Here is a 23904-nt window from a genome sequence, read left to right as displayed (position 1 = left end):
TTCATGATGCACAACACAGTGCCAAAGCAACAGATTCACTGCCTGATGTATGACATTTTACAGTAGTTCTGGGGTAAACTTTCATTTTACCTGACTAATGAGATGTTTCAAAACTGCCTGTGTTCCAAGCTTTTTTAATCAATCTTACTACATTGTATATATGGGAACCAGGTACCATTTGGCCCAAAACAACACATTCAAACGAAATACTCATAAGATGTATACAGAACTCCCCTAAGAAACATAAATTAGGATAGCAAGAAGCATAGTGCAGAGGTTGAGCCAAAAATAACCAAGCCATATATTTCTATGGGAAAAATGTCTAGTCTGCTTTATAAAGGAACATGTAGTACCTTGGCCCCTCCAGGCTTCCAAATCGTTTGTAAAAATGTTATCAGCATTTAAAATTCAAAAACAGACAGTAGTGTTGCTTATTTTGTTGATGTATCAAAATGATCTACCTGAGTGAAGGTTACTCAAAACAGTTTGTGTGTAAATTCACATTCTCAAATATATTGGCCATTTAGACTGGTTAGACTGCCCAAATTGTGTTGTAAAATATTTTCGATGTTTAACTATACCCTCTGTTGGTAACCAGGAGTTCCTGTGAACAAGATGCTGACTCTCATTGTATGTATAAATATATTTTTTACTCCTGAGTGGCGCATCCGGTAAAGGCACTCCGTGTGGAGTGCAGGATGTGCCCTATAGCCTGGACATCGCCTGTTCGAGTCCAGGCTATTCCACAGCCGACCGTGGACGGGAGCTCACAGGAGGCGGCGCACAATTGGCAGAGCGCCGCCCTGGGGGGGGAAGGCTTAGGTCGGCCAGGGTGTCCTCAGCTCACCGCGCACCAGCGACCCCTGTAGACTGGCCGGGTGCCTGCGGGCTTGCCTGTAAGCTGCCCAGAGCTGCGTTGTCCTTCGACGCTGTAGCTCTGGGTTGGCTACATGGTGGGCCTGCAGAGTGAATAGAAGCGGTCGGCTGACAGCACATGCTTCAGAGGACAGCGTGTGTTCATCTTCACCGCTCCCAAGTCAGCACAGGGGTAGTAACAGTGAGCTGAGCCTAAATACAATTGGACATTTCAAATTGGAAGAAAAATGGGGTAAAATTAATTGGCGACTACTAAATTTAAAAATAAATAAATAAAAATCAGAGCAGCAGAACAAGTTAAATGTTGAGATATACCTCTTTCTTCTTCTTGGACGTTTTCAGGCTGTTTCTGCGACTCTCCTCGAGAGCCATCTGCAGCCTCAAATCATCCCCTCGACGCACACGGTCTTCCTGAAACAGCAACAGTGATACTTTATCAGAATGATGCTCTGCACTGGCCACTGTCATACTCAAACTATATACACTATTTGGGTCCAACTAACAGTATCTCTATGCTGTCATATCAGGAAAGGGGAGGATGCATAAGGGATGAAGAAAATATTTGAACTGTACAAAAAGGATATTGCTGGATAGGGTTGTACAGGTATGTAAACTTCTGCATCTATTTTTAAAGGATACAATTAATTTACCCTTTTTAAAGTAGTTCATTTCTCACAACACAAATGAAGAAATGCTCCTGATGCACAACATATCAACTTCATGATCTTCTTACAAATGTCATTTTAGTGGTAAGAAAATGTTTTTGTTATTTAGCTGACAATATACACCAATATTCATGCTTGAATTTCTTCCAGCACAAAATGTAATGTTTGGTCAGGTGTGCTTACTAATGACGCAAGAACACAGTTGTGTGCAGCAGAACAGACTTAATACTACATTAAATCCAACGGTGAACTGCGAGTAGAATATTATTCTGATGCTTTTTTTAAATTTTTTTATTAGGTTTCTTAAAATGTCACTTTTCTGTGTTTACATGATTAACGATAGAAAGTCGAATTATAATTCAACTGTATACATGGATTGAAGTTTTCGGAAAACGCAGGATATTTTCGCATGCAAAGTACTGTACCCTAAGTACGATTTCAACAGACCAGACATTTTTTCTATGATAGAACGGAGACCAATCCAATAACAAGTGCTTTATCGAAGTGTCAGGTCTTAAATTCAAAGATTACTATCCTATACCTCTTTTCAGATTCCCCACAATGTGCAGTCAGTCGTTCCAACAGCTCATCCTGTTCTATATTACCGGTTTCTTTTGCAGACATTATTTTAAATTATCACGTAATTTTAATGCTGGAAAACATGTGCTGCTTCAATATGGGCTATTAAAAAAAGACGACAAATATTACTTGATCCCTAACTTATTATTATTATGGTTATTATTATTATTATTATGGTTATTATTATTATTATTATTATTATTATTATTATTATTATTATTATTATTATTATTATTATTATTATTATTAATTTCTTAGCAGATGCCCTTATCCAGGGCGACTTACAGTCGTAAACAAAAATACATTTCAAGAATCACAGTACAAGTATTAATACAATTAAGAGTAAGATAAAATACAATGAGTTCGGTTCAAGCAAGTACAAGTACATGACAAAATACGATTCAATAACGGAGCAAATGGATCCATGCAGACTAACTACATATTATTATTATTTTCTCTGTTTTCTAAAACCATGTGCAGGAATGAAGGTCAAAGTTTTCACTTGTGCAGTACGCAGAATAAGTTTTCCAAAATGTGCGTTTACATGATGTACATTTGGTTCGTTTTCGGAATTGAATCGGAAATTTCTAGGTGCCGTTTTCCGAAAACTGACCTAAGGAATATTCCGATACATTTTCCGAAAACTGTGTTTACATGACTTTTGATATTGGAATTAGTTTTCCGAAAAATATTGGAATTCTTATGCTCATGTAAACGCACTGACTGATGGTTTAACTTATTATTAGTACACAATGTACTTCACAATTACCTTTTGTAATTTGTGCTTATCTTGCTTAATTTGCATTGGTTACGGGTGTATTCGGCGGCATTTTGGAGCAGAAATTGATTATTGTGCCGTCTTTTGTTAAGTAACAAATTTAAGTTTGACTGAGTTTCATAACCAGAGATTTTATATTTGTATTATATCTTATTAAGTCAACAATTAAAGCTGTGATGCATTTTTAAGCAGTGTATGCTCAGTCTATGCATAAGTTTACAACAGCTTACCTGCACTATCTATTATTATCGGTATCGGCCAATATGGGTAGTTAATCATCGGTATCGGCCAAGAAAATCTTTATCGGTGCACCCCTAGTATTTACTGTAGCAAGATACTGTATATCCTTTAATTGGTCATATATATGGCTACTAGTATAATCAACACACCTTTATATATAGGGCAAAAACATATCATCTTGTAATTTATTCAGGTACTCTATTAACATTTCTGTGTTTACTTTCATTTAAAATAGTATTTTTATTATAATCTTTTTTATGCTATTTTAATGTTTTATTATGCTGTGTGTATTATGTTTTCTGTAAAGCACCTTGGGGTCTATAACATAAGGTGCTATATAAATGACAAATAAAGGAGTAAAACATACCGTACAACATACCTTAATTAAAAGTGTTTGAAACAAAACTCTCTCAGTTGGTTTTGAAGCAATGGAAAAGCTAGCGATTCACAGACATATCCTCTCATTGTAACCACTGACACATGTATCATGGTTTACTTTCTGAGGTTGATAGCAGAGGAGCCCTTTACCTGTTCTGCTGCTTCTCTGCTCATTGCCAAGGCCAGCTGTAACTGGAGCTCCTCCTCCCCGCTGGTCTGTGGCCGAGCCTGCTCCAGCTCCGAGGATGCATGCGGCAATGTGGCTGAAAAAACAAATAGGATAACAGGACTCATTTTTCTCATGTGTTGTCAGGGATGTTTGTCTGCTCCAGACTTAACCCCTTCTGTGCTAAGGCCCTGGTAATTCCCTGTGCTAGAGGCATTTTGTGAATTTGTGACTCTCCTTTTTTTCCTGACTGAAGTTTCTATTGGTGCCAAATTTTTGTGGTTTATTTGTGGTCACATGACCACAAAATACATCTATTATTGTAAAAAAAATGTTGCTTTTTCATAAAATGTACTATACCTGCATCACATTTAGTTATCGTTATCGTTATTTATTTCTTAGCAGACGCCCTTATCCAGGGCGACTTACAATTTAGTAACTATAACATGAATGTTTGATGAAAAATGTAGAAACTTTTAAGCTGCTGGATGTGTCTGTGCCCATGTGGAAATATCTGCATTGGTTTTGGGGGGTTTACATGCTCTAGACAGACACAATGCCACTTTGACCTTTCCACTTCGAAATATGCAGCCCACGGTCCATAGCACCCACCCTATTTTTCATGTGCCCAGTACACCACCAAAGAACGAGATACCCTGGCACAAGTATACATTTTTTGAAACTGCACAAAATAAGGATTTTAGAAACGGGTAACATGACCTTGCATGCCAGTGGTGTATTACCCATAATCCTTCTGCAATTTGAGGTAATGCCACTGTATATAGCAAAAATCACTTCTTGTTCCTTATGTTTGGACCTGTGAATCTGACAGCTTTTGTTCCACTGTTAAAATGACAAGTGGTTTCGAATTGCCCCATGTGTCCCGAATTCAAAAGTGCCAAAATACGTGCACCTTTATGCTAATGGTTTCTAACAAACCAGACACAACAAGTCTGAGATATAAGGTGTCATACACAGTAACTCTATACAAAAAACATGCAGTTCCTAATGTTTATTTTTACCCTCTGATCGCTGAATTTACGGCACTGGACCAAAAAAAAAAATTGCAATTATAGTACCTCCCACACACTTGATACGTTAGTGGTGTCATGTGATCAGTCAGGAACAGGAAGTATCAACATACTTCCTGTATCTACCGTCAACATCAACAAAACAAGATTTAGACAAATAGTCAGATGTTACTTCAAAGCTGATTTGCACAGCTCAATAAAACAGCTACTAAACCAAGGTAAACTTTTTTTTATCAATCCATCTTTAAAAGGAAACGAAAGTTATGCATAGATTACTTTTTTTTTTTTTTTTAATTCACTTGATGTGTCACAGTACAAGCCAAACACAGGGCGCCGGTTCCATTGAAATAGGCTGTTCGTTACATTTAGCAACTTTGTCACAAAGATAGTTTAACCGTATAATATAATGAAATTACAGTCACCAACCTAATATGTTATACAATAACGCCCCGATTTGCGACCCCGAGTGAAAAAACGGCAATCCAGATTTTTTTTTTTTTTTTTTTTTTTTTAAACCATGTATTTCAATTGGACGTACCAGGTACGTTGTTAGCACTGGGGAAGCGATTTTTTGGATGTACCAGGTACGTCCGTAGCACACAAGAGGTTAATTAGCAATTATTTACCCTGGCAGAATCCCCTTATGTAGTTACTGCCATTTCAGTACAAATCTCAAAACTGAACTGTGAGAAATCAAGTTCCATCATGGTTAAAGGAAACAGTACCTTTTCAAACATCCCGAACAGGAATATGCTTACCTTTTAATTGTATTCCTTGTATTAATTTTTTTGTATATAAACACTGAAATTTAAATTTTTAAAATAAATGTTCTGGTTGCAAATTGAGAATTTTACAAACAATATCCTTTTCGTTCATGTCCATTTAAACATAGCTGTGCTTTTGGCACTACAAATGTACATTAAAAGTACCTTTCACGTGATGTTATTCATCCCGGGGCACATTGTTAAGAGATTAAAAGGAACACTCTGCATCTACACTGTTGACTGTGTTAAACAGTTGAGGGCAACTATTGCAAGAGCTGCAAATCCGGGTTTTATGCTCAATTTCACCACTTAGTTTTTCTTTTGTAGTTCTGAGTAAGTATTCACATTTATTTGATGTTTACTAACCACTTTAACTTTACACTGCCACCAATTCAAAAGACGTGTACAGCTCATTCCTCTTTTCACAGAGAGTGGAAACAAATCACAAAACCGTGATATAATCGTATCCTTAATCATGTTCTTCTGCTGCAGAACAGTTAAAGGCTTGAAAAACAACAGTAAAAGATCTTGGATTTTAGGTAGACAGTCTTGACAGTGAGAAGATCAGTATTTAGAACTCTCAAGGGGTCATTTATTAACTGTGTCAAACAGGTTTTTTAAAATGTTTTAGTACAGAGTTAATTTTTGACAATGTACTGTATTTCCTGACTAAATAATTTTGCAGTATGAAGAGAAAAATCACACAAACGTTAAAAATCAATAAAACCACAAATAACAAAACAACAATGAAACAAAAACAAAAAAAAGGTCTATAGAAAAACTAAAAGTGGTATGTATAGTCAAGTACGAGACTCCTCTCAATCCTGTCCTATTAAACTTAAAAATATGCGGTGGTAGAGGCATTTCCTGTATGACGTTTTTGAAGTTAATCATCAAAGCTGGTATGTAGGGATATAACTGTTTTTGTTCCTAGTGCCTAGCCTTATTCAAATAGAAGGCTCAGAAAAGACATCTGATTGCCCCACAGCTTATTATTGCCGTGAGACATCCCGGAAGAGAGATTGCATCATTGGTTATGAGGCACAGATATCAGAACATTCTGACGCATCAGGGTTAAAAAAAGAAAAGACCACTAATGTAGGTATACAACAGAGAAAAGGTAACAAGAACTTGTTTCTTTTTTTGCAGAAAGTAACTAACATTACTACTGCCATTAAAAATCGAACTCGTTATACTACCTTGTTATTGACAAAACTAATACTACAGTAACGCATTACTTAAGAAGTGCTCTTCTATGCCTTTTCCTCTATTCATGCTCTACAAAAGTTATCCACTAGGGATGTGCTTTTGGTACATTTTTTATGAAAGTTTAAATGCCATGCAATGTCAGTGTTTAAACCATATCTACATATACACACACACACACACGTTCTGTTACACTGTTAACATTTGAAAGCTTTGATGAACAGCTGCAGCACAAGTTTTTCCAGCCTTGCTGTTATTGTTTTATGGGTCAGCACAGTACTGGGATAATCTTACATCAATTTCAAAACTGCTGCATTCACGATTCACACACTGTCCTCATAAGGGTTAACGTCATCATGCCCTGTTCGGCCCACTATAGCAAATGTTATGGATGTTTGCTTTTTACTGCCATCAGTAGCTCCATCCACAGTAATTTCTAAATGGTTAAGCACTGAACTTGTGTTTTTGTGGTACGCCAATTTTGTTTGGCATAATTATTTACACACCATGGTTTTCTCATCTGGTTCCTCAAAATACTTCCAAACGTGGCATCGCCTAGTTTTTTGTTTAGAGATGCCATTTTATTAAGAATTATAACCAATGTCAGAAAAAACGTTGTCATTAACTTTCTTACCACGTGGACTGGATACCATTCCACGCCTACTACAGCATGAACACAGAGTGCGCAACTTAAGTGCCAGATCGACCGAGAATAAAACCCAACCAAGTGTCAATATTTCTATTGCACCAATTAGAAAAACTACTTGAAGGCAATTGCCAAACCGTTCCATTTTCTATGATATCCGCCCTTACTCTAGCACCACAGCAGTCGGATACATGACGGACTACTGTACATGATGATAAATTACTAAAATGAACAATGTGCGTTTAGTGAAATTTGTCACGTGACCGGCTATACGTCTAGCATATTATTCAACATTTAATCACTTCTTTAGAGTTTATACAGTTAAACTTCCCATCCCAATTATCCAACACAATTATAGTAATACATACCTAAGGTTCTGAATAGTAATGGAACACTTTACATAAAGGCTATGTGCTGAAGAAACCAAACCCTGATTCATACTCCACAAGGTCATGCAGATAGCTGTCTGAGGTATTTGCAGTCCTCATGATATTTGTAGGGCTACTGATTTTCCAACCTGGGGAATACCAAATTCTGTTTTTCAAAAATTACCAAATCCGTTTCCCACTTTTTATCAATTTAGTGACAATTAAACATGGCATTTGAGCACACATATAATGTTGGTAGTTCAAAATAAGTAAATTAACAAATATTACCACAATTCTTTTTTCGTCTTATTAAATCCAAGATTTTCAAATCAGACTCTTTTTGCTGTAATAGTATGTAAAGCACCTGAAGACACTTCAATACATGTCATAATGCTTATAAACATCCCTTGGCTCATTGCTGGAATTAAAATAAGCAGGAAAACTTAATTATATTACAACAGTTCAGAAAACAAATGTTCAGCACTGTTATGAGAATAATATTTGAAGTCTTCCGCTGACACTAGTTCACTCTACAAATGAAGGTGTTTTGAAGAGACCTGTTTAGCTTATTGCTGGCATAGGCATGTTGACTGACTTGTTGCTACCCAGGTTCTCTGCTGTGCACCCCATTTTAATTTAAATAGCGCCCTTTTAATGTAAACGCGTAACGAATCCTCCCAATTGTTTCTTTGCTAATTCTGCCTTGTTATTGCGTAACAAATAATCCCAATTGTTTCTTTGCTAATTCTGCCTTGTTATTTGCTAAATTTAGGAAGAGGTGTGGCTCCGGACAGAATGTCTTTATGAAACAAACGGTGTGTAGTGTAGTGACTACATCCACAGTAAAGTGATCAATTTCCGTTAAGGAATGTATAGCTAGAAAAATAGCTTTGAGCTTGTTTCTTCATCGTCAGATAATATAATTTAAATGAGCTTTTCAGCATTTGTTGCCGTCTTTTTTGCTTTCTTGTTCTCTACATGTTTATGACTGCCAATATGATCTTAATGGTATTGACTCGTACATGATCAATCGAATGACAGCAGCATTTGCAGAATAGTATCCTACCATTTGTTGAAACATTTAATTTTTATTTTCGTTGGTGCAGTCGCCATGTGGAGTTTTTAGAGAGACATGCGAGTGAAGTCACATGGTGAATTAACTCAACTTGGCTGGGTGTAGTGCAAACAAAAAAAAAAAAAAACTGCAGCAAACTGTAGGTGAAAAAGACAGAAATCTGTAGCCCTATATGCAATGCCATGTTTTCACAGACACGCAAACTAAAGTGCAAAGAAATCATAGCCATAAATCAGTTCATCATTCAAGTAGGACCTCTTTCTTGCCATGCGTTACAAAAGTTCAGTTCCAGTTCAGTTAGTTCAGGGATTATTGTGGTAGTATCATGGACAAATTATAATACATCAAGAAGGCTAGATGGTACAGTACAGTCAATCCAGATCACTGTAAAATCCTGATCCTAACAGAAAGACAACATTTTTAAAATAGCTACAAACTTCCCTGCAGTAACTTTGTGTCAACATCCATATCTGAATCAATCAGATCAGTCAACCTCCTGACTAGGAGATTAGGCACACAGACATTGAAAAAATACCATACTCCATGCATCACTGCCAGCAATGGCTTTAATAGGCGTGTCGCTGGGTACCTCCAACCCTATTTACTCTTAATTGCAAATATGTGATACTTGACAAATGAAACCCAGCAAACTGCAGCACCACAGGATACTGGCTAATCATGGAGCTACAGAGCTGCTGAAGAGATCAAGGGAAAGAGACCCCGTTAATGACCAGCCACAAACCTGAATGTATTCAAAACATATCTAGATATTGGGAATCATTCATTTGCAGTTGAGGTGGAGAGTACAGAATGATATTTGTATTACAAAAATCAAAATAAGCAGTCGTGATTAAGCTGAAAGTAACTTCTTGGTCACGCTCCACATTTCACAAGCAATTCTATAGAATACAAAGGGGCTTGGTTTCAATGGCCTTCCTGAGAGTTGATAGTGGCCCAGGGATCTGATCAGCAGCTTAGTGAAGGGCTTCCTGCCACACAGCTGCAGTACAAACCCCCCTCCCCCCAAGACACTAATCATTCTAATTCTGTACAATTGTAACCAAAAAGAGAAATTGTCTAATTATATATATATATATATATATATATATATATATATATATATATATATATATATATATATATATATATATATATATATATATATGTGTGTGTGTGTGTGTAATCAATCATTTTTAGACATTTATTTATATAAAATAAATTCTATTTATGTTAACATGTTGACATGTTATCTGTTTGATGTTTGCTGTTGATTGTATTGTATAATTGTACCTTTAATTACCAGCCTCTGGGCAAGATCTCACATTTGATTCTTAATGGGGACTTCCAGGATAAAATAAGGTTAATGAATAAAAAAATAACCACTTCAGATTTCTGCAAAAGTCCATTCACTTCTCGTCTGCTTCACCCCAAAGCATTAGAGACCTGAAGACCAGTGTGTAATGATTTTTCAATGTTATGGCTTAACAAAAGACGACAGGGGAAAAAAACATGTTTCAAAGTTTGATACATGTGATAAGTCACTAATTCAGCTTCTAAATCAAAGCATTTAAAAATAAGGTGATCTGCCCAGCTGTTTTCCTTTCTGTGTACAAAAGTCTTATCAAATATCGGGTACATTTACTGTTCAATAAAAAACTATTTAATAGTCACTTAAAATAAATCAATTTGACCAAAGGTCTCATGAGTATACAGACCATAAGGAAAGTACTAGAAGATGCATGTATTTATGTGCACAGTGGGAGGATGTGGTCAGTAAACATCAGCCTTTTATCTTCCCATACTGTAAACAGCTGGTTCTAGTTTATCATATGTTCAAGCTAAAATACATCCATTTGACATCTAACCACCCCACCTTGTATTGAAAATTATGACTTTATATTACTTACAGCCATGATATGAAGCAGGCGAGCCTCCAGACTTGCCATACTCCTGTTCCGAGTAGCTTGTGGAGAGGTTGGGCTGACTAGATCCACGCCCGAATGAGGGCTGGTTGTTACTGCCAACGGCAGTGGTCACCTGAGCCATGCGTTCCTTCGTCTTCAGTGCTTGAGACCTCTCCCCCTTCAGCCGCTCATCGTCCTTGAGCAGAGACACCAGCTGCTTGGACTTCTCCCGCACATTGATGCCCTGGTCCTTGCCATCTCGATCAATGTACTGAAAGTCCTTGAGTGTCTGGATGGCAAAGATGTTCTCCTTGCATTGCTGAGCCACCCTCTCCGAGCCCGTCTTGATCAGGTAGTCCAGAAGGGTCAGAGCTTTGTAGACGTGTCTCCAGTTCTTGCCATGGTCATTAAGTCGCTTCCAGATCATGCTCATGATCTCCGAGAAGGCCACCACATTGTACGTGAGGTCAGCGATCTCCGTCATGAGTGAACTGGATGGCCCCCAGGGGTCATTGGAAGTGGCCTCCCGCACCCTGATTTCTGCCTCCGAGTAATTTTTCACAACATTTTTCATTTGTCGCCGAATAGATGACGTCTGCATTTTGGTGTTTTATAGTAGTGTACAACTTATAAATATGTTTATTGTTTTGCTTTTCTTAATTGTTCACGGTATTTTCTTTAAAAAGGTACTTCCAAGCTCTCCTGACCATTTCCACCCAGCCAAGGGATCCTACAAGGTAGGGTCGACCATTACCTGAAACAGAAACAAAGAACATTCAGCTTGTTTTTGTTCGGCATCATATAACATTCCGCTGCCAACATTAATCCATGTACTGTAAGGAATTAAAACTCCCAAGTATCATAAAAATATCACAGGTGAAAGGGAAATACAGTACTGCACACCTTAGAATGTGTTGCCATAAATTAAATACAGCAGCATAATAAGCAGTCCTTTCAGCAATGCCTCATAGATGCAATACACTTGCAGTCAACTGGAGCTCAGTTAAAACCAACTAAACATTGCAAAAATGCTTAAGTTTATGCCCATTCCTTACATAAATAATGATATTATGTAACTTCACGTGTGTATAGTAATGACATAGTGCTGTTTTAGTCCTATGAACAAATGTGTTAAGTAACACAGATGTGTGGGTGTGGGGGGTACTTCTCATCAAGGCTCCCTGACTTCCCCTGTGATCAAAGTGCCTTAGTAATTATAACTGGCTGGAGGCTGTTTCTAAGCCCTGCTCATCTACATTACTTAAATGTATGTAATAACTTACAAAAAAATCAAACAGCAGCAAATATAGCTTTGTTGGGTTTACGCAGTAGATGTGGGTTGTAGAGGACTTGTGGCACACTCTACAACCTGGTTTCTCAGAGACATCGGATTCAGTGGCTAAGAGTTGCGTCGCACAGTGAAGAATTTATCTGAATCAGCACAGAGGAGCAGCAACTGGCTGTGGACTGAAAGATTCTGGTTGGGGACCTCAAGCACAATAGAAAGAAAGAAACACTGATGTACGGGTAAGTAAGCTGGGTTGTGTTGAGTGGGGGTGATGCTGGGACGCCAGAATCACCGTCGAGCCCTCTTGAGGTGTTGTGGGCTAGTCGACAACACACAGAGGATGGAAGGTGCCCATTTGAAGACCCCAGAGATGTACCCTACTTAGCTCAAGCCAGATGGTTGTCATGCTGATGCGCTGGGGAGATCGCACTGTGGTTGATCCCCGGAGCCAGCATCGCAGCCGTTGTGTGTGCTGATGTGCTGGGGAGGCAAAATAAGCTGATCCCTGGAGCCAGCATTACACTTCAGCCATCAACACCAGGCAGAAGGATATCTATATCATCAGGTGGAAGGAAACGCAAATGGATGGAGACGCAGATGGATCACATTAGTTTACTGTAAAGCTACGTCTTAGTTGGTGCTTATCTTGGCGAGAGCCGAGTTCAAATCAGCATGAAGTTTTAACATCTACTCTCACGTAATGGAAATCATGTCCATAAAATAGTTTGAAACTTGAACTTTTAGCATTTCACCTTCCTGGCTCTAGTGGTTCTGTCTACAACAGCAGCACTTATCTGGTAGATCTCTGTAAAAAAAAATGTGCCAGGAAATACATCTGCTCATTTGGGTGTATGTCTTTACCTTTAGGGCAAGAAATCAAGAATGTAAAAAGGAGACAAAAAATATTTTAATGTTGATTTATGACAGATATTAAATTACATGCCAGTGTATTATCATCTCATTGTAGTCCTCTCCTGTTCATACATGTAAAATAGAAGGCAGACACGTTGTGAGAAAAGTGCAAGATCTTTTTTTTTTTTTTTTTAATACAGATAATGTCTGTAATGTTTATTGTTAAATATTATAAACAATGACAGTTCAATAATGTTTGAGTCTTACTGTAAACATTCTTGTAGTTTTCTACTTAATCAAGTGCACTGTACTATACATTGCCTTGCAGGTTATCTATGGAGCAAAACTGAAACAATGCCTGGAAGGAGGAATATATGCATTTTTAATTTAACTGGGTAGTACAATAAAACCATTTAGGTCCATCAGTAAACTCTCAAAGCTGTATTGTGTTACAGACAATTGTACAGATTGTAACAGCCTGCAAAACATTCTGAATCTGTCACTTCTTTAATCAACTGTAATAAAACCCTATTTAATGAGTAATGTTTTGCTGAGCAAGTATTAGAAAAGACCCTTTAGTGAAAGATATGTAATATAATTGTAACAAATGAAAACCAGTCGTCCTACAAAAATTGATCGAGGGTTTCAGTATAAATTCGATTTAAGAATTTAAAAAAAAAATCATAATTTGAAGGCGATTTAAATGTATTTTGGATTACATGCAAATCCTTTATTGAAGCCATGCAAATATAAATGCAAATAGTAAACAAAACTGTACTAACATAGTGTATTGGAAATACAAGTACAGTACATATGTGGGTACAGTGGAATGTGTGTCACACCCACAGAATACTAAATGTGACCACCTAATCTTTGTGACCCTATAATGCGTGAAGCAGATTAGCATGTTGAGAAATCTTTTGGGTTTGTTAGCCTCAGCAGCCCAGCATCTTAAACTGGAGGAACCCCTTTTATTCAAGATAGCAGTTTCCAATTCCTTTAAACCCTAGTGGATAAATCCTGGTAGCACTGTTCAATTGATTAATCAAAATAAAAAAGGACACACTATTTGCTTTGTTCAATGCAATGGATTTATAAATGTCCTAAAACACCAAGTGCCTCAGATTCCAAAAAGGCCAATGGAGCCTTGGCCATCACAAGTCTTAACTTCCTGTTCATCAGTGTAAATAGAATTAGAGCCAGGATCTGCCCAACAAATATAGTGAGCTGGCATAGCCCATGAATTCATTATGAGGTACTGAAATGTGACTCTACTTGTCCTACAGAGTTGCTACAGTTGTTTGCATACACCCCAAGCCTGTGTACACATGAATATAGCAGGGACTAATGAAACATCTGCTGTTTTAAATCACCTATTCAATTCCACCAGGCCATAAAGAGGAATAAAGAAGTGTCTGTATCCATGGGCGCAGGGTTACAGGGACCACTGTTTGAGCTTAGGCCAAATAAAAAAAAAAATGTGTGGTTCAGGTTACCCGTCCGTCCCTATTTTTTTCTACTCAACCCTATACATTTTTTGCTGATAACGGCTTACATTTTTCGATATCAATCTGAAAAGTTGATCACTGTGCGCGGCCTCGTTTTCGCTCATGCGATTTTCCAGAAACCTTGTGCAAACAAGATCTTCAGTTTCATATAAATTGTCAGCTTACGAGTATCACCAAGTACCGATAATTGTTATGCACTATGTTTGAAAAATGCGACCACATCACGATTTGCCACAAATCATTATGGATTGCCTTGTAAATACTGTATTCTGAAATTATTACAAAATACAGTGGAATAGTCACAACTAATACAGTGGAATAGTTGTATGCCTTTGTGTTATGTAGGCATTCACTTAAATCCAGGCCATTAGATTTCAGTTTACAAAAGTGCCCTTATTTTGAAAACTAAACATTGACAGGTATGCAAACCCACTTTCGCAGTCAGCTATGCTCGCTGGAAGAGTTTCCACTGCAAGTATTTTTTGGTATAGTTTTTTAGCGTCTTCATGCACCGAATCAAGGATTCTAATCCTTGCACCGAATAAAGCTAATGTTATGGAACGACCACCCCTAAGTCACGTGAATGGGACCTAAATTAAGTTCTGAGTTATTTGGTTTAAACATCAATATTAGTAACCGGACAACCAAGCAGCAGCCGGGAGTTGGGAAAGTAATTAAAATACAAAAAAACAAATATGTTTCTTAAAATCGTTTGGAAAATCAACTGTTTTCCTGGTACTCCGTACAAATGGTTTTCCCAGTATGCAGACATATCATTAAAATAGCCCTTTCACCCTTTGCAGGAAATTAAATCATTGTGAACAAATTTTCAGAAACTCGCTCATATCACTAACACACCTGTATGTAGACATTATTCTTGGAAAATGTGTCTTTGTTATGGCTTATCCCAGAAGGTTGAGATGCAATGTTGGGTCTATTTACAAAGATACATAGTCAATATTAGAACACAGTAAAACATTGCAATCCAAACGCAGGAAGCAGCGTCTTCGGAAACAGGAACCATTTATTAAATACCAGCATCCAAGTTAGTTCTGCCTGCAACGGACGTGTTGCAGAATGCTTTAATTCAGCTCTACAGGCAGTGTTCTGCAGTGTGCAGTGCTGTGCTGGGAAATCACAGGGGGTTCAATGTATTGACTTTCGGATTTGCAATGTTTTTTAATATGTACTGTATGAATACTAGTTCACTTTGACCTGGTTAATCCAACATTTTGTCAAAATTGAAATATGACAGATTTCAGATATTAAGGTTGCAAATACATCATTGCAAATCGCTTGTTTAAGATAAATAAGGATGCATTCTTTAACAAAAAAAAAAAAAAGATGTTTAGTGTCTAAACACATGTACCATGATAATATTAATAATTCACAAAAAACTCAATTTATGTAGCTAAAGCTAAAACTCTGACTTGTTTCACTTATCTTAATTGCCACATCTACTGTTATGTTCTGAATTCCATCAAGATTACAATTATTGCAAATTTGTTATTTTTAATAGGAGACTCATCTCTCTTTTTTCTTTATTTGCAGCAAACTTTTTATTTTACATACATTTTGATGGGAACGATATCTTTACACACAATATGTTTTTAAAATTCCACCTCAATTGTAAAATATGTGAGAAAAAGCATACCTATCAAATAACATTTCACATCAGATTAGATTAACAGGGCAACCAGCATTATTTTTCCTTCGTTAAAAGTGAAAGTTATGAACCCTAGTCATTCGCACAAGCCTTTTGTGTTTCACAAACCACCAGCTCTCGCACAAAGTGACGAAACCAGAAAGGGTCCAATTGTGTAAGAGACTGCAACAAAGACGCAGGCAGGGTCTGCTACGAAAATGAAAACAAAAGAAAAGACACAAGAACAATGTACAGTGGTTGCAAAGGCAACCCAGGGTTCTGTTGTATCGAACATTTCAATAAATCGATAATGATGTTGCTGTTTGATTTTTATTTGATAATAACTGTTTACAGATTATTATTGTTATTAGCAGCATTTCTGTTTTCATTGTTCAAAAAAAAAAAAAAAGTGTTTTTATCTACATTGAATATGGGTATGTAGTACACAGCAGCATAAAGGGTTAATGAAAAACACAGTTTAGGTCATTTATTTGTGTTTTATTCATCATATGTTAACATTTTATAGCAATTACAGGTTTGAAAATATTATTATTTTCAAATCTGGTACCTGGGAAGGGGTTTCATTTTTACATCTGGAGTTGAAGTGGTTAAGAATGAATATTGTAAATACAACTGCCCTAGTATATTGTACAGGCCCATTACCCTGCATATCTATAGCACATTCAACAGTTTACTAAACACCCCCAAAACAGGTTTAATAATTTTATGACACAAACATACAGTAGCACTGAATGCGAAAGGTAACCAAGCTACAGTAGACAGCACTTTTTACTAGAATACAAATGTAATACTAGGCCTCGGTCAGCCAAAATCTGATTGTAACACAGACCATGTTCTGGACAAAATCCCACCGTTGCTCAAGTGGATGCAAACGAATCTGAACACTGAGGCTACTTTCTTCATCTCACTTGGCCTGCCCAATCCCCAGATACGAAGGCTGTTGAACATCTATGTACTACCCTGGAAAAAAAAAGGACTCCCCTGAAGACAATATTCCTTGAGGAATGGCCATGTACAGAATCACTCCAGAACAAACAACTCACACATACTGAGGATATTTTTTTTTTAGTAAAGAACAAAATCTTTGCAGCTATAAAATAGGAGCATTTTATTTAATTTGCTAGGCTGTTTTTACTATTGACTTATGTATGGTAAAGTAAAAGTTTGAAAGAAGACAGTACTGTAGAGCTAGATTTAAGAGCTTGGTTTAAAATAAAGTGGAACCCTATGGCATATGGAAACACTTATTCTTCCACTGCACAATCACACATAATGGTGCGTGTAAACATTCACATTCAAGATGGTCTGCAGATGGTGTAGAATGCATGCATCTGCTTGATAATATGGCAAGCAGGAACAGGCCATCCATACTCACACTTACTTTGGCTGTGTTTAGACAGATGTTCATTTGCTGATGGAATGCATGCCTCTGCAAAGTCACTGCAAAGGTGTGTTGTTCCACCTTAGTTTGTTGTAAATTGTACCAAACTTATTATTATAATTAAATACTGAATTTGGTGGACTTAGCCAATTTCTAATGTATAGGTTGCAGGACAATAGACACAGAGTACAGTATTAACATGTATAACAATCATATATGGTTAACTGAAGGAGCTTAGTCCTACAGTGTGCATTTACATTATTTTTATCGATCAATCACCAGTCTGGTTTCTTGAATACTGTACTGCTCCAACATGTTTTCCCGATATTGTTATCAATACAAACATTCCAAATGATAGACAAATTAGTGATACAATATGATCAGCATGTTTTTCAGAAGGGTATTAATGCCCCCAAATCACATAAAAAATCTAGAGAAATTACAAACCTGATCCCACCCAAAAGGCCTTTTTTATTACAACTAAACACAAAGTCACACAAAAGCCTTTCTGGCCAACATTGAAAACCACTGTATTTTACTTCTTACTCTCAACTGTTGTAAAGTCTGTGTTATTTTCCAAGACAAATTAGTACCAACAGGGTTTTTTTTTGGTTTTTTTTAATGAGACTACAGCATGCCTTTCTAATTGGGTCCCAAAAAAGCATACCATTAAAGATTTCCAACCCCTATCAAAAGAATCGCCAAAATCTGGTTTGACAAGCTGATGCAAGACACACATCACTTTACTCGATTGTCACACCTCATTAAGAAGGAGGAAGGCACTACGAACTTAAAAACCTAGAAATTAACTACTACTGACTAGTTCCACTAAATGAATGGGGTTCATTCCCGATTTCAGTTCTGCAGGTTCTTAAATTTGAAGGGTGACTTTATATTTTAAGGGTGACTTCACAACTGAAGGAGATGTTTTAGTTTAGAGATGTTTAAACAAGTAAATTGCTTTTTGTCATTTAAGAAAAACAGAGTAATCAGAGAATAAAAGTAAGCACTGATAGTGATGGAAAATCTAAAAAAAGAACCTCACCAACACAAATAACTGAGTCAACATACAGCACAGCAGTAATGGAAATGTCACTTACTGAAACCCACTTCATGAACAAACCATGCAGTCTAATATTCCAGTAAGTAGGTTGTTTTATTAGAAATCACAACATGATTCCACTATACCTCCATTAATCTTAATATAAATTTTTAAAAAGCTGACAGTAGCCGACTTAAATTTACACAAGGTTTTGCCATGTAAAATTAAAATACAACACAAAGTTTTGCATATTGATGTGTGGTCCCTTTAATTAAACTAAAACTTGTATTGTGCAATGTGTAAAGCTCCTTGACATCACCAATAGGTTTATTAGATTTGTGTCCTTTCAAAGTCACACAAAGCTGATCTTCGGGGGGGCATACGGAAGCCACATCTGTCACACGCCCTGAAAACAATAGGCAAGGGAATTTGTACAAAGATCTGCGACTGAAACCTCAAAAAAAAAAAAAAAATCAATTACACCCAGTATAGCTCTCCTCAACAGAAGTTGAAACCATAAAATGGAAAATAGAGGTGCTTCTAACAGTAAACGGGTCCACATTACGAAATGTATAAAGGTGTATTTTGAAATATACCGGTATATTAGAATGGCACTATACTCCCCCACCCACATGAATGAACAAACTTTCAATCCCGAAACGTAGAAAACTAAGTCATTGTTTAAATCGCTCATCAATATAATACACTCGTTATATAACGTGGGGCAACACTTGTAGAGCCAAACACAAAGTTCAAATGCAATGTGAATCCAAACCATCTTAATCCAAGCAACCCGCTTTAAATTATTATTAATAATAATAATAATAATAATAATAATAATAATAATAATAATGTTTTTAAAAACGGGTTATGCAAGAGAATAACGTTACACGTTTAAAGACCCGGCACATCTGTTTCCTATCGTTTAAAGAAATGCATCTGCTGCAGGTACATTTTAAGGAATCAAACCAAGAAAACAGTCCCTGGATCGGTCTTGGTCTCCCACTCCAGCCAGGGGCTCGACAGGCCGCTGTTGTTTATCCCACTAATTAATGGAGCTACCTACTATACTGAAATACCGTTAAAAAAAAACAAAAAAACATGAACATATTTTAAAACTCACAAAACTTACCATTCCTTGGGTTTTGTGGAGGAGTTATTCTTCGCGCTCGGGATATAAATGTTTTCACTTCTTGGTGCTAAAGACTGAGACTGGCCGGCTGAGGGGTTTATTTTGAGTTTTCGGCGTGTTTCTCGGTGTTTTGTTGTTGTATGCCTCTCGTTGCAGTGGTCTGTCTCTGTGTGACACCCACACAATCCAACATGGCGGACAGACAGACACTGACAGGGTGGAACTCAAGAAGGGGGGTAAACGGAGTAGGGTGTGACCGACTTGACGAGCTGGGAAGATTTCCCCCCCTCCCCTTTGTTATGCACTGTTACAAAAGCCACACACTTTTCCAGACATTTCCACTCAGGCCAGCACCGGTTGTGTTTTGAGGTCACGACGTGGAAAACCACTGGCCCCCAGTCCAAACGACCCTCTCTGTTCAAGATACAGCCTGTGGCAAAATAAGAAAGTATTTTTTACACTTCATAAATAAATACTTTTTTTCACATGATCTGTACAAACTATTATTGTCTCAGCCATGGTAATTGCGCTTTTCCACAGAATGTAGCTTAATTATTGTAACACTATTGCTACAGTCCACGTCACTAGATGGAGGGTTAAAACAAATAATGAATTAATTCACATATTTAAAAAAATAATGACAGTAACTTCCTGGAATTACTGTATTATTTCCTAGATTCCCCACGGCCAGTTCTCAGTACTAACTCCAGGTAAATCAGGTTCACTGATTAAATCTATTCAAACTAAACAGTTTAAGTAATATTTATGCACGCTAGATATATGCACACGTACTAGATATGCGTTTTTGACTCGGATGGCCAACCAACCTGGTCAAAAACGCAATATTTAGTACGCGTTTTAAATATTTAGTACACGTATTGATAGACAACATAAAAAAAAAACAAAAAAAACTATGTGTTCTAAATAAAAGGAAATAAATGTTCTACGTAGTGGCTGGTCATTTTACAGAAGTAACTAGGGCTGGTCATTTTACAGAATTGCAGCGTAATTGCAAGAGTAGCCAGTCACTTTCAGGATAACACATTTTTAATTCCAGATATTATTATTATTATTATTATTATTATTATTATTATTATTATTATTATTATTATTATTATTATTATTATTATTATTTAGCAGACACTTTTATCCAAAGCGACTTACAGAAATTAAACACAATATTACAGATTGCAAATATTATAAAATATTACAGGCAATACAAATGCAAAACACACACAAAGAATTTACAAAAAAATATACGGTTGATCGGCTGTGTGGTCCAGTAGTTAAAGAAACAAGCTTGTAATTAGGAGGACCCGGTTCAAATCCCTGATCACTCACTGTGTGACTTTGAGTAAATCACTTAACCTCCTTGTGCTCCGTCTTTCGGGTGAGAGAGACGTTGGTTGTAAGTGACTGCAGCTGATGCATAGTTCACACACCCTAGTCTCTGTGTAAGTTGGATAAAGGTGTCTTGCTAGATAAACAAATAATAATTAACAATGTGCACAGATGTTTTATTTTCTAATTATATTTATTTTAGTTTTACAATTAGATTCCATGTCAGATCGTCAACACTTGTTTAAAATTACATATTAATTACAGTGGGGTTACCACTGAATTAAAGCGATTTCTAAGGCTCTCAAACCGCGGGTTGATGTTTGTCTCGGAGGGTCCGGTGTAGTGTTATTTTCAGGCACGCGGTAAAATTGGTATGCAGTGCACTGCGCTTCCTCAAACAATGCCTAAACAACTTCCACTAAGAAAGCAGCGAAGTGTCCATTCAAATCTGATACGTTATGCTTTCTGTCTTTTACATCGTTGTTAATGTAATTTAACATATTTTTTCCACCATTAATTCAATTGTATGCATATATTTATTATATGCAATACATTGGGTCTTGTACATTTTTTTACTTGTGCAATTTTGCGGTGGACTTCTTATTTTGTCTTGTTCGTCATGATTTTTCTTCTTTTTAGAGAAATTGATTGTTTCCAGTGTAAGTTTGCAATATATATATATATATATATATATATATATATATATATATATATATATATATATATATATATAATTTAAAGTATAATTAATGGTACATCTACCTCTGTTTGACACCAGGAAAACACCCATCAGATCGCAATTCATTGCACCTGTACCAAAATCTGAGTGTACCACTTTCAATGTGACAATGTATCGCTTTCTGACGTTACATGGGTCAAGTTTTGGTAAGCGTACCACATTCTGACGATGTACAACTTTCTAACACTACACCTGGTCTATATTTCATTAGGCTTTACCCAATACCAAGTCTATATACCGCCACAAATTGGGCGGGAATGGCAGATGTACGGCGACTTTTACTTGGATAATTTATTACACATACCATTTTCTTTAAATTAATTGGTTCTCATTTAATTTTCAGTGATCTGATTAGGACGTGTAATAATTAGAATTACAACACGTACTAAAGTCAAATTAGAACCCGTATAAATATTTGAAACGCAAACTAAATAACGCGTTTTGACCTGGATCGTATTAATCTGCACAGACTGCTGGTTGAACACTGCAACTCATCCTTTGCTTTGTGTTTTGCATTTTATTCTGTTGCTGTGCAATATTCCAGCGATGTTTTCTGGCTGCTGCCAATTAGTTTTATTACAGTGTTATTTGTGGCTCAGGATAAACCTCTTTGACTTGCCAATCCGGTTCTGTAACCATTTATAAAAAGCTTAAAAAATAATATAATTGCTGGTTTCGTCATACTGAATTGTTATGAAGTGAACATGAATGCATGCAACATTCCATCACACACATCAAGTAACTATTTAAAATAAGAGCTATGTGTTCTTGTAGAAATCCAAGTGTAGGGTGTAATGTGAACACATGTGGAATGCATAGGAGGAAATAATACTGTATGCATCTTCGCATCTAGCTGTACTGTGCATTGTCTGTTTTTGTATAAGTGATCTGATAAGTGTAACATTTTATCACATTGTTCTATAGCAAGCTTTGACAAAAACAGTAGTTCAGACACAAACACTGCTGCAATACATCTACATAGCTGGTGCAGATTATTTGGTTTAAAGAACTCACATTGGATAACCTGACCAAAGATGTATAGTTTGGGGTTACAATAAACTCCCCCTGGTGGCTGATGAATGTCATAACAGAAGAATTGTATGTTGTTACCAATGTATTAATTTAGTTATTGTGCACGTCAGGTGATACAAAATGCAGTTGAAAGAGGAGCTAGTGATGCTTCTACCTAAGTAGCCTGATTCAGAAACAAATTACAGACCTTCCCAAATATCTTGCTGGAATTTACTCTGAACATCTAATTTAAGTCCTATACATACATATAAGCAAGCACATACATACAGTGTTATCTCCTCAAATTCCTGACCAATCCTAGAGCCACACCACATATCCAGGGAATACTGGCACTGCATGGTGTTAGATACAGTGCTGCCTGCACTGTTATGAAGAGCAAGAAAAGAGCATAGTGACTGAGAGAAATGTGGAAAACAGGATATAATAACAAATTCAAAAGACACTCATTCTCAAGCGTTTTGGTATTTAAGCAGCAGGTTGAATTGTTTCACCTACAGTATCCTTCCCTTATCCATGTCCCTGCACGCTTGATTGAGTAAGCTAAGGGCTGGGTTGCAGGAGGGTGTTCATCCTCAGCCTCGGGGAAAATGACACTTATCCCAATCACTGTCAGGAGCTGAGTCAACTGTCTGGGCTGATTGCATTGCCAGGAAATCTAGAAACACAGTCTGCTGCTGGCAAAGAAACCTGTTCATGACATGTGTTAGGAGTTGAGAGAAATCTGCTGATAGGAAATCCTACCTTCATACTGGCATCCCCTTCCATCATACTCACCCACAAGACCTTGCTTTTTATTAGAGGTTGGCCTAATAACACTGTTTCCTGGAGGCAGATCATCAAAGTATCCAAATAGTGAAAATGAAAGGAGGAAGAATCTTAACACTGTGATGCAAAGCCAAAGCTAATAAGCAGATGGTGGCTGCACTGCTGGCTCTACCATCTAATAAAAAAGCCAAAACAACACACACTGTGTATATACGATGCAAAATATAATATGGACTGCAGTTTTCTCCGACATTTACTTTTGTGATATTCAAATTATACATACTCAAATTATGCCATTCTTATAAGTATGACATGATCAGCACTAACAGGGATAGGCACAAGCCCCACCAATCCATTTGCTGACTGAAGATTAACAAACTCAATTCATCCGAAAGGTGTGGCCACATTCAAAGGGAAGAGATTACTGCTGGTATTTTATTGCACTGGCCTGTGATTTTAAGGAATGCAGCTTTCAGAAGGCG

The 23904-nt window shown here is 36.9% G+C and overlaps 1 protein-coding gene across 2 annotated transcripts in view; it reads right to left on the bottom strand.

The window, feature by feature from the left end:
* LOC117431591 (epsin-2) overlaps window positions 1–20957 on the bottom strand; it is a 29737-nt gene extending 8780 nt beyond the window's left edge. The window contains exons 1-5 of one of the 2 annotated variants that reach the window (XM_058995943.1): window positions 20887–20957; window positions 19546–19975; window positions 10680–11430; window positions 3667–3779; window positions 1192–1287 (exon numbers count right to left, since the gene is read on the bottom strand). In XM_058995943.1, the coding sequence (XP_058851926.1) occupies window positions 1192–1287; window positions 3667–3779; window positions 10680–11277 (807 nt within the window). In that variant the 5' untranslated portion in view covers window positions 11278–11430; window positions 19546–19975; window positions 20887–20957. Of the gene's footprint in view, window positions 1–1191; window positions 1288–3666; window positions 3780–10679; window positions 11431–19545; window positions 20017–20886 lie in introns of those variants that run through there. The other variant, XM_034052692.3, reaches the window with a different exon arrangement.
* Between the last annotated feature and the right edge of the window lie 2947 nt (window positions 20958–23904).

Source organism: Acipenser ruthenus, chromosome 22, assembly GCF_902713425.1.
Source record: "Acipenser ruthenus chromosome 22, fAciRut3.2 maternal haplotype, whole genome shotgun sequence".
In the NCBI taxonomy this organism is placed as follows: Eukaryota; Metazoa; Chordata; class Actinopteri; order Acipenseriformes; family Acipenseridae; genus Acipenser; species Acipenser ruthenus.
The sequence above is the reverse complement of the archived record's forward strand: the minus strand, read 5'-3'. Positions and strand labels throughout refer to the sequence as shown.